This window comes from Epargyreus clarus, unplaced genomic scaffold (assembly GCF_041222505.1).
Source record: "Epargyreus clarus isolate Ecla_fem2 unplaced genomic scaffold, WU_Ecla_fem_2.2 ptg000021l, whole genome shotgun sequence".
In the NCBI taxonomy this organism is placed as follows: Eukaryota; Metazoa; Arthropoda; class Insecta; order Lepidoptera; family Hesperiidae; genus Epargyreus; species Epargyreus clarus.
In genome coordinates, this window is record NW_027332228.1 from 8461016 (window position 1) to 8478330 (window position 17315).

General features: G+C 32.9%; 1 protein-coding gene across 2 annotated transcripts; it reads right to left on the bottom strand.

Moving 5' to 3' along the window:
- Window positions 1-15507, bottom strand: Orc3 (origin recognition complex subunit 3). 2 transcript variants are annotated; one of them, XM_073084375.1, is made up of 12 exons: window positions 15295-15507; window positions 14869-15012; window positions 14061-14236; window positions 13301-13409; window positions 12741-12967; window positions 11994-12141; window positions 11444-11569; window positions 10728-11042; window positions 10016-10393; window positions 7512-7745; window positions 1395-1558; window positions 1-158 (listed from the first exon to the last, which is right to left on the bottom strand). In XM_073084375.1, the coding sequence occupies exons 1-12, from the start codon at window positions 15319-15321 to the stop codon at window positions 62-64; spliced, it is 2145 nt and encodes a 714-aa protein (XP_072940476.1). In that variant the 5' UTR covers window positions 15322-15507; the 3' UTR covers window positions 1-61. The 2 variants fall into 2 exon arrangements, with proteins under 2 accessions (XP_072940476.1, XP_072940477.1); XM_073084376.1 differs by lacking the exon at window positions 15295-15507 and adding an exon at window positions 15178-15292.
- Window positions 15508-17315: the final 1808 nt, after the last annotated feature.

A 17315-nucleotide genomic window follows, 5' to 3' on the forward strand; every position in this document is an offset into this window, starting at 1 on the left:
TTATTATATTCAAAATTCATTTAATAACTGACTAAGGTAAACACACGAACACATTATTTTATTACCAAGTTAAACGCATCACATGATCAGTTTTTCTTTTTGATGATTTTATGAATCCTAAGAACTGTAATTCAGCCACAGCACGTGTAAATCGAACCCTGTAAGAAATTAAATTTTTAACAATAGATATTCCAATATATAATAAAAATGATAGGTCATCTTATTAATAAGAAATGATCGCTCGAAAATTGAATAAAGCTTAAACCTAAACTATTTAAACGAAATCATAAGCAATCGAACATGAGACATGAGTTTATAGTGAGGATGTTACTTTTGTGCGTTTTAATCAATGAAATCGTTATTTATTATTAATAACTGCACTGCAACGCATAGTGTGTAGCGTACGCCTCTTTGTCATTTCAGTACATTACAGTTGACGACAAAACAAAATGGCGTTAATATTTTTTGTTTATTAAAAAAAAACTGTGATATTAAATTTATAAACATTTATATAGCTGTTATATATCGGCCTTAATCACCATAATTAGAAATTCGCCTTAAACAAAATTACTAGAAAGACATCGAATCCTGCACCGCCGCCGTGCCGTGGGAACGCTGACGCCGCACCACCGCTCCGTTTCCACCGTACAGTCCCGAACGTGGGAACTCACTCTGGGTGCTAACATTGCCCCAGCAAGTCACCATTTTAGGTTAGGTAGTTATAATTTAGTTTAGATTTAGTTAAACCTTGTAACATTCGGTTTAAATTAAATATTATACATAAGTAATTCGGTCTTTCTGTATCCTGGCTGCTGCATCCCGACGCTTTACATAACTTAGCTACGTTATATTTCATTATAATATTTATATATTTTTTTCAAAACAAACAAAATGAAAATCAAAGCTAAAATTAAACGTCTACTCCTGTCATTTTCGGTGACGACGCTCACGCACACTACATTTTCAATATCTTTTAATACATAAAGGCGTTACATAAAGGCACACAGATGTAACTTCAAAAATGTTGTTTAGGAGACTCGAGAATTATAACAAAACTCATCTGTTTAAAAATATGTATAGTCTATGAAAATATTATGAAAAATTTAGACAAACGCAACGACATCTCATATGTTTAAATATCCGACAACCCGAAGTGCCAAATAATGCGACATACACACGTAGGTACACACATAATACGTACGTATACATATAGTCCGCTATGAATATAGAAATGAATCGCGTCGCCATAGCAAATTGTATGACTACACCTGCCCGCAACTACTTCAGAACGGACTAGCAGTTTGGCGCGGACTATACATACATAAATACATACAGACATACGGTCAAAAAGCAGTACCCAGCATGTAAAAACCGATAATCAAGCGAAATCTCACTGCATATCTGTATCCTCGAGGCGCGTGTCGTCATCGGGGCGCAGCACGGCGGCGAAGGCCTGCAGCCAGTCGTACAGGTTGATGTGCTTGCCGCACTCGCGGTGCAGCGCGTGCGCCACGCACACGTCCGGCGCCGCCCAGCCGCCAGCCGCGCAGCACGAGCACTGGAAGGTGTTGGAGCCTTTTTTAGGGTTCCGTACCCAAAGGGTAAAAACTGAACCCTATTACTAAGACTTCGCTGTCTGTCCGTCTGGCACAGGGCTCTATTTACGGAACCGTAATAGATAAGATGCATAATTTTTTCACAGAGGATGCATAACGGTGGCCGATATAACCACAAATAAAAAAAAAATAAAGTCGAATATTAAAGGGGGTCTCCATACGACAAATCGGTATTTTTCGGCATTTTTCCATTTAACTGTTAAACGGTACTATACTAGGTTGAAAATTTTACAATCCATTTACTACTGGTATTATAATAAATACAAATAACCATAAAACATATTTTAATATTAGTTATTTTAATTTTATTATACGTTGTTTACATATTCATTATCACCCAACGCCATTTATTGTTGTATCATATAACTAGTATTGTTGAAAAAAATAAAATGAATAAAAATAAGTAAAAAATAATGAAAATTTGGTGGTAGGGAAGCCTCAATATGCAGTTCGACTCGAATTTTGCGAATTATTTATAATATAGGAGGAACAGACGACCATGCAGTCCACCTGATGGTAAGTGGCTACTGCCGCACATGGCCATTTGTAATCAACACCAGATAGGATTAGATATTCCTACCTGAGGTCGGCCACAGGTGCGCCGCTACCCCTGAAGACTAAGCTGGAACAGCTCAGAAAACTATGTCTGCCTTATGTTAGCAGCGTTATGTTAGCAACACTACTGTTATGAGGCAGAAATAGGTGTGGCGGTGGTGCCGTCTGAGTCGAACCACAAAGGGTTCTACCACCTTATAAAGCCTAATGATACTATCCTCGGAGCAGTTATTAAGTTTAGGTACTTCATCGACGTCGAGGGGGTCGACGTTAACACTACTGGACAACGGACTCTCGGAGTGAGAATCGTTCACATACCCGTTTTAGGATTCCATACCAAAAGGGTAAAACGTGACATGACTATTACTGAATCTCTGTTGTCTGTTCGTCTGACAGAAAGACTGTCTGTCAGAGGGCTCTATCTATTGAACCGTAATAGATGGACACTTTTTTTACAAAGTGTATATCACAACGGTATCACAACAAATACTATGAATAAATAAATGGTACCCCCATACAAGAGACTGGAATTAATACCGTAATATAAAGACAATTCAAATTTTATATGTACTTTTAGAGCTGCCATAATAACTAAATAAATTAAAAAGTACTTAAAACAATAAAAATAGTTGGTACGGAACTCTCTATCTGCGACTCGGGCTAAGCCACTCACTTTGTAAGCTTTCGGGCGCGCAGGCTCCATTGAAGACATGATATTAATTCCTAATACGCTCATTACTTTGAAAAAAAAAACAGAATGTATTCGTGGGATTAGAACCACCCAATTGATCAGCTGAGTTTCAGCCCACTAGGCTATCAAAGCTTTATTAGTAAAGAATAAATCGATATAATATATTCCTTCCTTGCAAATTATAAATAGTGTTAAGGTGAGTTCGACATAGGAGGTATCTGTTATTGGTTTCAGCTATAATATCTATTACATATTTATATGGATTTGATTGCAGTGATAGTATTTAAGTACGGCTGTGACCACATTACATTAGGCAAAAGTAGCTCGTTCAAATATTATCGCATAAAAATATATAGAATTAAGAACTATTACTATACATATTTCAGACCAATTACAGTAACTCAAGACTACTGTCATTAGGCAGCAATAGGAGTGGCGGTGATGATGGATCACAAAGAATTCTACCACAATTCAACTGGTTATTAATAATAAAATTAAAAGTTTCTAAAGTATGATATTAAACCACAAATCACGTAAGCCATCGGAGTCGTGGTAACTTAATACAAGACATGGGTGATCAAGTTAAATCTCTTATCCTTGTAATCCTTAATAGATTGTTACGGTCATACTTAGAGTAGTAAAATCTTACTCATCGAAGCGCTCATATAACAAATCGAATATATTCAATCATACTAATTGCATCATATAAAATATAAAACCTTTCATAAATAGCATCTGCAACCTTCACATGTATCGGTGGACACCTCAGGGACCTGTCATGAGGACTAAGTTGAAATGACTCATCTTCCTTACCACACCTTACGAATGTGACACACTACACTACAACTTTAAGCAGAAATTAGTTATACGCCAGTACATATTATATGCCACGAAGCAACAGCGCCTGTACGCTGTTATTTTCGGAAATACCTATGACATAATTTTTTCAACAATAAGCCAGTCATTTTAATACTAAATAATCTGCTTCGCGCATTTAATTCACAGAATGAAAACTCATTACTTTCATAATAAAGTTGTATTCTTTGATTCTTTATTATTTATATACCTACTAGGCCGGGAGGCTCCAAAAATAAGCCAATTAAAATAGATAAAGAAATATAAGTTTGGAATATATTGTATATCCGATCGACGCGAAAGATTTTTAAATATCCTGGTCGTAAAATACGATTATGTCCATTTTATTTAAATATCTCATCAAAATTACTTTGAAACGAGTTCGGCGTACCTATATAGATCCGGACTTTCCTTGTAACTTATATACCTAGATTACTGAGTGCCTACAATTTAAAATCAATAGTTCTCACAGCATCTCAAAACGAAATCGTTGAAAAACTCGTTTTAGGTACGTTTTGTCAAGGTCAACTTCAAATACCGGACTACGATTTTTCTGTAAAAAAAAACTATACCTCGATCTTTACGATCTTGTTCTTTGGGAAACATCGTAGGTTATAGTTCGATATTGGGTCTGCTCCCTGTCAAAATAATAATGTATGTTATTATTTATTTCCAGGTAGATTGTCCTGGCGTTAAACACATTTGTTTTATTTTGATTGTCAAAGTTTAATGTGGTTAACTAACTGGTATCATAAACATGAAGGGCACAGGACTTTAAAAGATCTTCAAAACATAAATAAAGTTATTTGTCAACTGTTGCCGTCACGTCAAACCTCTATGTACTTAATAATAAATTTGGATGGTATAATAATAATAATAACTTTAATAAATTCGTAATTGTAATATATATAAATAGGTCAATGCAAAACAGTTGGTTTTTTTTTTACTTTATTAGCTTTTAACGAGCTTTATTGAAGAACAATTAAACCTTAATATGGGTATTTGATTTGTAAAATCAAATATCACTTTGTGTACCTACACATTCTCTAACATACGTGGTATCTGTACAAAAGGCATAATAATACAAAAAACATTTTAATCGCAATAAAATAACGCCTTCAACTTCAACCTCTTCTGACATCATAACGAGAATTAATGATCATATAATATATGCTAATTTATATTTTTTATTTGACCAGACAAAGCTAAAAAAATAAATTGTGTAGATACAATAGAAAAACCCAAAAATGTAGAGATAATCAACGAAAATGTTTTGTACCTATTAAATACTCAAATAGTACCCAATGTATGATCAATTTCAGGTACAACTCTTGAGTTTAAAACTTAGAACTAGGACTTAGGACTTTATGTCCTAATACAGTAACATATACAGGAGTCCATGTTAATTGAGATAAAACTCCTAACAATCCTTATGTTAGACTTAAAAAGGCCTTGAACAAGGTTTAATGACTAACTGATACCAACCGAGTCCGTCTGTTTAACGTATTCTACGAAACACGGAAACGGTTAAAGAACTTAGTCTAGCGCTCATCACTCATTCAAGGACTCACTCACTCCGTATTGTTTAACTTAATATATCGTTTGTAATATACTGGCGGCTTGGTGCTACAGAGCTACTACTGCTTTTTTATATTATTATTAATATTATTAATATTACATTCTTAACTAATGAACGTTAAATATGTTGTTTGTTGCTTTGTTTGTTAGAGCGTGCTTAACTCTAGAAGTTTTACTATTAGACAAATATTTTAAACATTGATAGGCCATAACTATTTTGAAAAATGAATAACATAACGTAAAAAAGTTTTCAAAGGTATGTTAAGTCTACTTGGCACTTGGCCAGCGCGGTGGACTATGGTCTAATCCTTCTCATTCTGAGAGAAGACCCGTGCCCAGCAGTAGGACAGTAATGGGTTAATGATGAATAACATAACGCAACGAATCATACGATTTTAAAATGTTGATAAAATCACGGGACACAACTAGTATACCAATTAGAATTGACCTGTTCGAAAGGTATCGCTGCGGAGGTTTTTTTACCGAACGTACATTTCAATGACGTGACATGATGTCTTGAGTATACTATTAAAATACGCATAAAACATTCCTGTCTATATTTTTGTTTTTATTACATCAACAAAATAGACATTTGGAGGACGTTCAGGTATTTATAAGGTTTTATATGAACCTAACCATTACATGCATAACTTGAATATAAAACGTATTTGGATTAATATATTTATAACTCTGGATATTTTTTCAGTATCCCATATCGAATAACAGAAATGTTTATATGCAGAACTAGTATAAATTGTATTAATATTAATTAATAATCGTATTACTGACATTTAACAAAAAAATATTTCGTGTTCTCATTTTTTGGAATATAGCATCAAACTATTTCTGCCGCGGTGTTTCAGATTGAGAGGGAAGGGGTTTAGGGCCATAGTTCATGACACTGACCGAGAGGGGATTCGAACCTCGAACCGAATGTAGGAGGCGGAATTTAAAACCATTAGACTCACCGCTTCTCAATTGAAGGTGGTAGGACCCTTTGTGGTTCGACTCCGACGGCACCACCGCCACACTTATTTCTACCTAATAACAGCAGTGCTAGGCGCTGCTGTGTTCCGGTTTGAAGGGCGTGGTAAGGGAGACAGACTTTTCCAAGGCGTTCCAGCTTAGTCCTCAGGGGTGGCGGCGCATCTGTGGCCGACCTCAGGTAGGAATATCTAATCCTATCTGTAGTTGATTACAGATGTCCATGGGCGGCAGTAGCCACTTACCATCAGGTGGACTGCATGCTCGTCTGCTATTCTTATATTATAGAAAAATTTAATTTCATAAACAGTAATTGAAAACCTATACGAGGTTGATATTATATATCTTTTTATATAACAATGATACTTCATTGTTGCATTGGAAGGTAAGTTTGTTGGCTACTGCCAACAAACTTGCAGTTAATTAATGGTAAGTGTCACCACTGCCTATGTCCTTTTGTAACCAACTCTACATAAAACAGAGGTTTACCGCCTGTTACATACTGCTTGACCCGTGTATTGTATATTGCTATTACCTATGTATATTGCTTATTGTTTAAATTCAACTGTAAGTGTGCAATAAAAAGCATTTTATCTATCTATTTTTTTTTTAATAATATAGGAGTAACAGACGAGCATGCAGTCCATCTCATGGTAAGTGGCTACTGCCGCCAATGGACAACTGTAATCTACCCCAGAGAGGATTACATATTACTAAGGACTAAGCTGGAACGCCTCGAAAAAGTCTCCCTTACCACACCCGTCAAAACGGAACACAGCAGCGCCTAACACTGCTGTTATGAGGCAGAAATAGGTGTGGCGGTGGTGCCGCCGGAGTCGCACCACAAAGGGTTCTACCATCTTCAAAATTTCTGTTCTACCTATAGCCGATCACAGATGCGTTACCACTCCTTAGGTACACTATGGTCATTTCATCTTACATATAAAATTCTCGTGTCACAATATTAGTTACCGTACTCCTCTGAAACAGCTTTACAGATTTTCACCAAATTTTATATGCATATTCAGTATGTCTGACAATCGACTACTATCTATTTTTCATACCCCTAAATTATAAAGGTTGTTTTCTCTTAACATTTTTTTATTTATATGGCAACTCAACGTCAGCTAGTTATATATAAAAGTCAGCCGTGTATGCTATTTTTGGCATCTATATATTTGAATACACTAAAGAAATAGAAATATATTTTATTGTGAAATGATTAAAGATACCTGTAAATAATGCACGGGATTACTGAGAGCGGTGTGTATGGCACCACGAGGCGAGCCTATTATATGTTTCTTGATATTGGCCACATCGCTGAAGAATAATATTTCATGAAATGGTTGTGTATGGGGCGGCTGGAGACCCTTTGTAAACATCTCGTCGACGTAACTCACAAACCTCGAACGAATCATTTCAAATTCCGACTGAATTTTATCGACTCTTGTTGCTTTTAGCAGTTTCTGAAAAACAAAATATTCGTTACACAAACATGTAACAGTAATATGGTTGTCATATTATAAAGAGGAAAGTCCTAATTGTTTATTTGTAATCTATCAAGTCGGAAGCCAATTAATAATTATTTTGCCATTACAAAGTAATCTAGAAATAAAGTAGGCATATATTATGCAAGGTGTGACGAAGGAACAACACGGAACAGAAAAATAGTTTTTCTTAGAAAATACGGAACAGAAAAATCTTTTTCTGTTCCGTGGGAACCAACTGTTGACATAGCGTGACATGAAGTCATCTGCTTTGTAATGCCATCGATAAAAGTAATAATTAAATAACAAATGAAATCCCACTAAAATGGTCTTATTTTACCAACTGACTGCAGTGTAGACTCGCTTATTCAGAAACAAATATAATCAATATACAGGGTGTATGTTACAAATAGGCCTTCAGGACCAAATCTGAAACTATAAGGATTAGCGAAAAATGCGGAAAGGAGTTAACTGCCAAATGAATATGAAATAATATGTATTTTCTTAAAATTGAAGCTTTTTCTTTAGTTATTCATTTATAATTACTTCCCAGAGTTTGATCCTTATAAGGGACACTATTAGATAGTGAAATAGTATAGAGGGTGTATTTTTTTTCAAAATGAACTAGTTCGATTCCCGGCCGGGGAAAAAGATATTTAAAAAAAGTAATGATGCAGTTTTAGTTTTTATCAAAATCGGCCTCGGCTCCTTTCAGCATTTTTTGCTAATACTTATAGTTTCGGATTTGGCCCTGAAGGCCCGTTTGAAAAATTCACCCTGTATACATTGATAATTGCATAATTTAAAATGTTTTTAAACACTAAAACTATTACTAATAAAAAGTCCGTATTTTTCGGATTAACCGGTTGTACGGGATGAAGAACATCGAATACGATTCGATATTATTTACGACGAGACTACCACGATTAATTAGAATCGGCAAATGGCTGTAACCCGCCGTCACTCGAGTCCATACTCATTATAATTCATACATAATGTATGTAAATAAAATTCAAACGTGTCTGTAACTAAAATTACTGATTACTGCTTATAATTTTCCTAAACTTCTAATATGATTAGATATTCATTCAATTTTAATATGTTTTGATTTGATGGTCGATTTGTGACCTTATATCGATTAGGAATAACTTTCAAATGAAATAATAATAAGACAGAATATATTTTGGTTTACTTAAAATAATTATGTGTTTGTTTACAATTCGAATGCAGGGCTATGTTAAATTATTAACTTACATTATTATTTATTTCCCCATTTTTTTATTTATCTATTTACTCCGCCACAAAATAAATAAGTATTACTTATTTAAATTATTATTTCTTAAAAATTCATTAATTATTTAGTAGCATTTATCGTTGAAATAATTGCGTAGTTTTCCTCTTAAAATACGACAGCTCTCTTGCCATCTATTGCCTTGGGTAATTTCTTAAAAAATATTATCACTTTACAGATAATACTTAATTTGAACACTTATTTTATACCTGGAACAGTTATTAATTTTTATTAATATTATGTATGAATAATTATGACTATGGATTCGAGTGACGGCGGGTTAAAACAATTTTCCGATTCTAATTATTGTGGTAGTCTCGTTGTAAATAATATCTGTTCGTATACGATGTTCATCATCCCGTACAACCGGTTAGTCCGAAAAATACGGACTTTTTATTAGTAATAGTTATAATATTAAAATCATTGTAAATGATGCAAGTTTCAATGTATTTACCGACCATATTCGTTTATTAATAAGTCAATCTACACTGCAATCAGTTGTTAAAATAAGATAATTTTATTCGGATTATATTTGTTATTTATTTATATATTTGTTATAAACTTTTGAAGGTAAACAGGGATAAGAAACATAGGGTTGCTACATCAAAATTTTAAATTTCAATTTATTTATATCCACATTCAGATGGGGTGGGCGTTGGAGGTAATTTATTGTCATATCAATAATTATGGATATCAAATATATCAAAAACTAGTAAATAGACCATTATAAAAATACCATATAAGACTCATGATACATTTTGACACGATCTCCCTAGACAACAAAATTGTACAATATTGTATCCCCGCCTGAAGCATCTAATAACATTTACTTTCTAATTAAATTTATTAATTTATTTACTGCAGCTCATATTTTTACCTTTGCAGTGAATTATTTTAAGCAGTCAGGTTTATTTTTTGTTTTTATAATAATTTATTTTATTGATGTATAATATCTCACCTCCTTTAATTTGTATCTATTCCCTGGCAATATATCTGCGTGATCATCATCTGTATCCATATTAGTAAAAATCGTAGCCTCATTGTTCGCATTTTCGATTTGCCTCAAAAACGTTAGCAAATGTACTTTAATAGTTATAAGGAAACATTCTCCAAGTTGGTCATTGTCATGAGTAACGTTTCTTTGATGATTCTTCAATGGAGATCTGAGGGGTCTAACGGGTGACGTTTGTAATACGGAGGTGACGACTTTGACGGCACTTTTCAAACTCTCAATCAACTTTACTTGGGATTGAAAGTTTAGTAACTGCATACACTCCTTGAACTCAGGCGTTGTTGTTATGCTCTCTGCAGAACATTTTGCATAGATTTCCCGAACCTTAAAAACATAAAGCATTCATATAAAACATGTCAGTCTCATTGAGATTTAAATTGACATAAGTGCAAAAAAACGACAACTCTCTTAAAAAAATACTAAAATGTGACAAACTATCCAAGTCAAACGCAATATTGACTCTCGTGTAATTACCGTAAATTCCAGTAGATGGAAGTATTGTCAATGTCTATTACGCGGGCTTTAAACGCAACGACATCCGATTGGCCAGTTAATCACGGTAGCGAGATAAGAGCATAGTATTTGCACTTACGTCATTGTAATTTTAAAGCATATCTGTATGCAAAGTTTATTAAAACAAATATAAAGATATTATTACCGATTTCCCAAGTATATTTTTAGGAACATCCTTGACAAATACCAGCAACAATCGCACACATGTATAGAAACTGTGGATGTAGTCATGAAGTTTATTAATTTCTTTATACAAGGCTTCTCTGAAAAAATTGTCATTTTCAAACAAACCAATCTTTGTTTTACAGTCTTGCTGTTGCAAAAATGGTCTGAAGGATGGCAGCTGTCGTATATTCTCGAGGTCTTCGTCTGTTAGATTCATTATAACTTCCTCAATTTTGTCTCGTTCACAACATAGGGCCTTTGAATTATCTCCATAATAATGGTCCATGAAGCAATACTAAAAAAATATTCATTAGTAAATTATTTTTACGTCATACAATATTATTGCGACCATATTTCCGTAGGCACTATTTCATAACCATACTGATCGTTATTATTATTTTTCTGTACTACTAATAACATGTATAAAATTAATTTTGATGTAAAAACAATTGAACGAGTAATCGTGTGACCGAATCCCTTAAACCAATAGTGTTCGCCTCTTAATGTGCCTATTGGGTGCTCTAACAAATAGTATTGGCTACTTTATGATTACTTCTAAGGGTTCTATAGTAATTTAAGTAACAGGCGCCTTTAGAATTTTAATATCAAATAAACGCTTGTGTGATATATAGCAGAGACAGAATAATCCATTATGTATCTAAGTCATTTAACTTAAAATTAAATTTTTATAGTTACCTTCATGCTCTGAATTAATCCAGTAACAGAGAAGTCATAAAACAAAAATACATCTGTTAACAAGTCGAAGGCTTTCCCAGACAAATGAAATGGGCTTGTATGTGTTAAAAATATGTTCTCAAGTACCTGGAAACAATATATTAATATTTTTAATTGTAATATCGTTTTAAACAAACACCTGACGCAATTTGATTGCTAATCCCCGTCCTCCTTTACAAATCCGCGAACTCAAAATGATATTTAAATCTTTGGAAGTAGTTTAAGTTGAATGTAAACTTAGGTATGGGAACTCCTGAATTGTATCTATATTTCCTCAGCATATGTTCTTTTATTTTTAACACCCGAGATTTTAATTAAATTCTATAGTTCTAATACACATATAACTACGAAAAACAAAACTTTACTGAACATAATGTAACTTAGCTATGTCGCTAATATAATCGATTTAACGTTTATTAATTAGTCAATGGTGGTCTTTTATACTTTTATGCCTAAATATCACTTACAATATAAGATTTAAAAAATCAAGTTTAATCAAGATGAAGCTTACCTCATTCATGTATACATGAGAAGAATGGGAGTGAAATACTTTTATCAGCAATTTCGACGATACATGGTAAGGGAAGGACTTATGAAGAGCTGACACTGATGTTGCCACTCCAAACACAAATATTATTGGCAATGTAGATATGTAGGAACTAAAACAAACAAACCAATTGTTATAGTAGCCAACATGCACCATATGTATATCTTACCACAACCCACCATAAGACTCTAGTTCGCGGTGTAAGAGTCAGATGAACGTATCTACATTTTGTCATATTTTACAGGAGTGCAAAAATAGTGTAAAAATTCGCCACTTCAAACTTTACCAGATTATTAATAGAGATAATATACAGTAGTTGAAATAAAAATATTAAATATAGCGTTACGTCGTATTGCCATTTCATAAAAGACTACATTGTGGATCGTTTTGTGAAAAAGAAACCATTTTTGATTTTTTGTACATACGTTCATCTGACTCTTACACCGCGAGTTGTAGTGTATATAAATAAAACCATGGTGAAATAATCTTAAAGGACATATGGGCAAATTTTACAGATCATGGTACATTCGTCATCATCAAATCCAATCCAAAATAGTCAAATAAAAACTCTAAAACTATCATTTGGCATTTGTTTCATGATTGTTGGAGGTTTGGACCAAACTGCCCATACTCCTTAGCTATTTTGACTACTGATGATTGAGATAAATTGTGTCTTTTTTAAGTTTAAATATACTTGAAACCTCATCTTACCTTACAATTAATACAAAATCTTGTAAAATATTACAATTAAAGCTTTCAAAATCTGGCATGATTACAACTAGTGATTTCTTAACATTATTATGTTTGTTCTTCTTTGGCGAATTAGTATATTTGGTGTGATACCAGTTTTGTAATACCTTCATGGTACACTGGCTCTTTTTCAGCTTTCTTTTGTGGTGACTGTCAATCTCATCATCCTCATCTTCATCAAAGGAATCCTATAAAATTAAGTATGAGTCGGATATTAGTTTATTTTATGGTATAAGCATTTTTGATACTTAAATGTTATACATTAAAATGTTATAAATGTTATACATTTAAGTATCAATTGTCAAATATAATATAAAACACCTGTACTAAGAACTTGACTAGCACTTCTAATTATGTCACACATAAAAATGTTCACTTGTATATGAAAATATAAACTTCATCACACACATACAAGCAATATTTGTACATCATTGCAGTCATTAAGTCAATCATTTTATGGATTCAAGTCTGGGATATTAAAAAGCTTTTTATTAACTTTAAACATATTATTACATACTAACATATGAATGTGTGCCGTTAATAAATTGCCAAACAGCATTTTCAACCAAATGTTTCACTGTCTGTGCATCTTGAGAGTTAATCATTGCCACATGTGGAGTCACCTCGGTCCTGAAAACACATCATTTATTATACTATAACTGTTGCACTAGACTTATATTGAAATATGTTTAAAATTTAAATAAACATGGTAAATACTAAATATCCATGTTTAAGTAATCCTTTAGTTTTGAAGGTAGACACTGTCATATTTACAGAGGCACTACTGGCACAGTTATTTATTTCTAATAAAACCAGTCGTAAGAGCTGATGTGTTTAAATATTATTTAATAGGTTCTTCAAATATACAGGGTGAATTTTTTAAGTGGGCCTTCAGAGCAGCGAAAAATGCTGAAAAGAGTTATGAAGCAGATTCTGATAAAAACTAAAACTGTATCATTAGTTTCTTAAAATATCTTATGATTTGATTCTGATTTGGCCCTGAAGGCCCATTTGAAAAATTTCCTTGTATAGAAAATGTTTTCAAAGAACTCCCATGTAGTATTTCACAAATAAAAAATGAACTTATGAAAAGTACCCATGTGTATATATCACTTGAACAAACTTGAACTGGGTCGAAATATCGGCAATAAAAATTCATATTGTGAGTACCCCCATTACATAATGAAATGTCTCAATTCCATGATAATTTTAGTCTAAAATCATACACTTGAACAAAACCTACCAGTTTTAATAATATTTTAGTATAAAAAGATTCATTACCTGATTACATCTATGAGGGCCATAAACTGATTTATATGATCCGGTTGATTAATACCAGTGAGTAAAGTAATACTTGGTATAATCCCATCAAGTTCTACTCCATGTTCCCAATCAAAGGATTTCATATGACCAATTATGTCATGTAACAATGTGCTATAAGTTTCCTGATGTAACTCCTGCAATATTGCAATAAATGTTGCATTAATTGTAATTCAAGTTTGGAAGATGTGGTAAGGAAGACATAATTATTTATAAGAGGCATTCTCATAGATTGCAGGAGTACCAATGCAGCTGTCATTGATCTCAAGTCACACTCTGATGTTATCTGAGGTTTACAAGAAGTTTGGCACGGACTAAACCTCCCGTGAGCAGCAGTTAATTAACTTGTTTGCTACATCCATATAACGAAAATAAATCTAAGGGAAGAAAAGTGAGACCTTCATGTCATAGTCCCAACCAAACTTCTAGTCCGCTCCAAAGTTGTTTTGCTTGCAGGTGTGGTCAGAGAGCCAATGCGGTCAAATACAACTACAAGCTTTTACTCCGTAGCAACAGTAAGGAAACACTAACGCAGCAATGTACCCGTGGGCTAGAGCAGGCAGCGGATGGATGCTGAGGAGGTCCCGCACTGTCTTCGTCCTGCTATTATCTACAATTTGCTGTTGCAACGTAACTCGATTATATATGCAGAGCAGACTCCAAATTTGGCGCAGACTTTATTCATCTACCAGAAATATTGATGACTGACATTGTCATTATAATGGCTGATGGATACAAAGAATACAAAATAGCAAAAGCACATACAAACCTTTAATTTATATTCAATTAAATCCCAATTATTCTTGAATGTAACATACCACGGTTCTTTTGTGAATAATGTTTCAAACAGACTATGTTTAGACTTCTTAATAGATTTGGAATTTTGATACCCATTCCGGAAGAGAAATACACCCTGTAATATAAGAAAAATATAGTTTAGTACATTACGGTTCAATTTGTGTGCTTATTATTATAAAAAGAATGGCATGAATCTTAGGGAATCAAGTTTTGTAGTGCTACTCTGTTGCAGTTTGAATTGTATCGTTTTGTGTTATTGATATGCTTTATATTTACTCACTTTTGAACGATCCCACTTGTTCTCAGATGCACCAAAGATTAAGAGATCAATAATTAATCCTAAATACACTATCTGTCCCTGATATCCTGAGAGCTAAACATTCAAAACAATACTTACTTTAGACACTGAAACCGTTGCCTCCATATTTGTCTAATGTATTAAATTTTATATCATATAATCCAATATGTCACCAATAATGTGTACTCATTAAATATATTCAGTAGGTAGTATATGTAATTAATCAAAATCTTCTATATTGTTGTGATATAAATTGTTTTCAACAAACTTTACTAAATTCAAAGTTCTACCGCCGCGCCATTAACTTTCTTTGACAATATTGACGTTGACATTGACACTGACATCCGAAAAGGACCATTGACAAGAATAGATTTTAATACTTTCCTGGGTTTTATGGACGTGAATTCTATATTTTTGGCTTACCTGTGTTTATTTTTTTATAAAATCGTCATTCGGGCGAGAACCGGAGTATAATGGTAATGATAATGACGTTGGTTAGAAGAAATCTATACACTATACCGAAACCCTTTCGCCACCAAAAGCTGGTGAAGCTGGAAGATAGGTCTTAATATTCTTTGCATTAGGGCCACCATTAACTGCACAACTCGAAAAAGGCATCACTCTGCGCATAAAGGAATACTATAAACGGAAAACCTTATTGTAAGAGTAAAAACTCACGGAGCCCTTTTATTCGCTTCCACGGAAAGAAGTTTTATTTCATTTTTTTAATGGTAGCTACACTTTTGTATTAAAAGCCTAATTATGAAATCTTAATCACGGTGAACTTTAATCGATATTTTTGATTATTATGATACTCATTTTTACTGTGTACCTATACTACATAGGTTTAAATAAAACATCAAAACTTATAACAAAAACATGTTTCTTTTCTCATACAATGTACACACTGTGTAAAACCTCATAAGTACCTGTTATTACAAAGTCCAGTTACTCTATATACACCTATATTGAAAAGGCTAAAGCATTACAATGTAATGTTAATACTTAATAGTTGGGTACTACATTTCACAGCGTCGATACTTTTTAATTCATTTCATTCGCCTAAAAGAATAAGGCACATTACTATGTTCTATCTCTGGATATAATTAGGGTTATCTTTTAAATTTTTGATAATAAAATACATTTTTTGATAAAGTCCAAAATACTTATCCATTTGCATCATGCATTCATTGGTAATTTACCGAACTTTACATTTCATACAATACTAATTAAAGGACCACATTAATAAAATAAAACGTCTGAAAGCATACGTCGTTAAAATACTTATTTACTATCAATAAATTACTATTTTCGTTTCAACTTTCAGAATAAATTTTGTTTAATACAGTGAATAAAGAATTTTTTAATTTGGCTTTACAATAGGTAGGTGATAGGTACATACTAAGTACATGACATTTTATATTTTATTATGAAAATATTTAATTTAGGATTCGTCATTGATCCTCAATGTTGCTTATTAGTTATTAAAAACTACTTATTTACAATAATTGAATAAATACAATATTGTATAATTGAAATGTTACTCCTCTCGATATTTTTTCTTTATATGCCTATCATAGACCATTTAATAAGCACGCATTTATACATAAAATGCCTGATGCCTGAGCATTATACAGGGTGAAATTTTTCAAATAGGCCTTCAGGGCCAAATCCGAAACTATAAGGATTAACGAAAAATGCTCAAAGGAGTTACGAAGCTGATTTTGATAAAAACGAAAACTGCATCATTAGTTTTTTAAAATATCGTTTTCCCTAGCCTATAAAAAAATACACCCTCTATATTATTCCTTCCTACTCGTGTTCGAGAGTTAAAATATTATATGTGCTAAGTAAAATAAATCTACGTTGTACCGAAACTCGATGAATCCAGTTATTAGATATTTCACTAAAAACTTTAAATCTCATCTAGTGACATATCATATAATCTGCAACAAGCATTTGAAACCTTTATTTGAAGCTCAGAGAAATATTATTACCTACTGTTAATTTATAATAAAAACATAAGACCTACTATTGTATAATTGAGGTATAATTTTTAACTGATTGTAATACATACCTAAGTCTAACACCATAGAAATGAACAATAAGAGTTTTTGGAA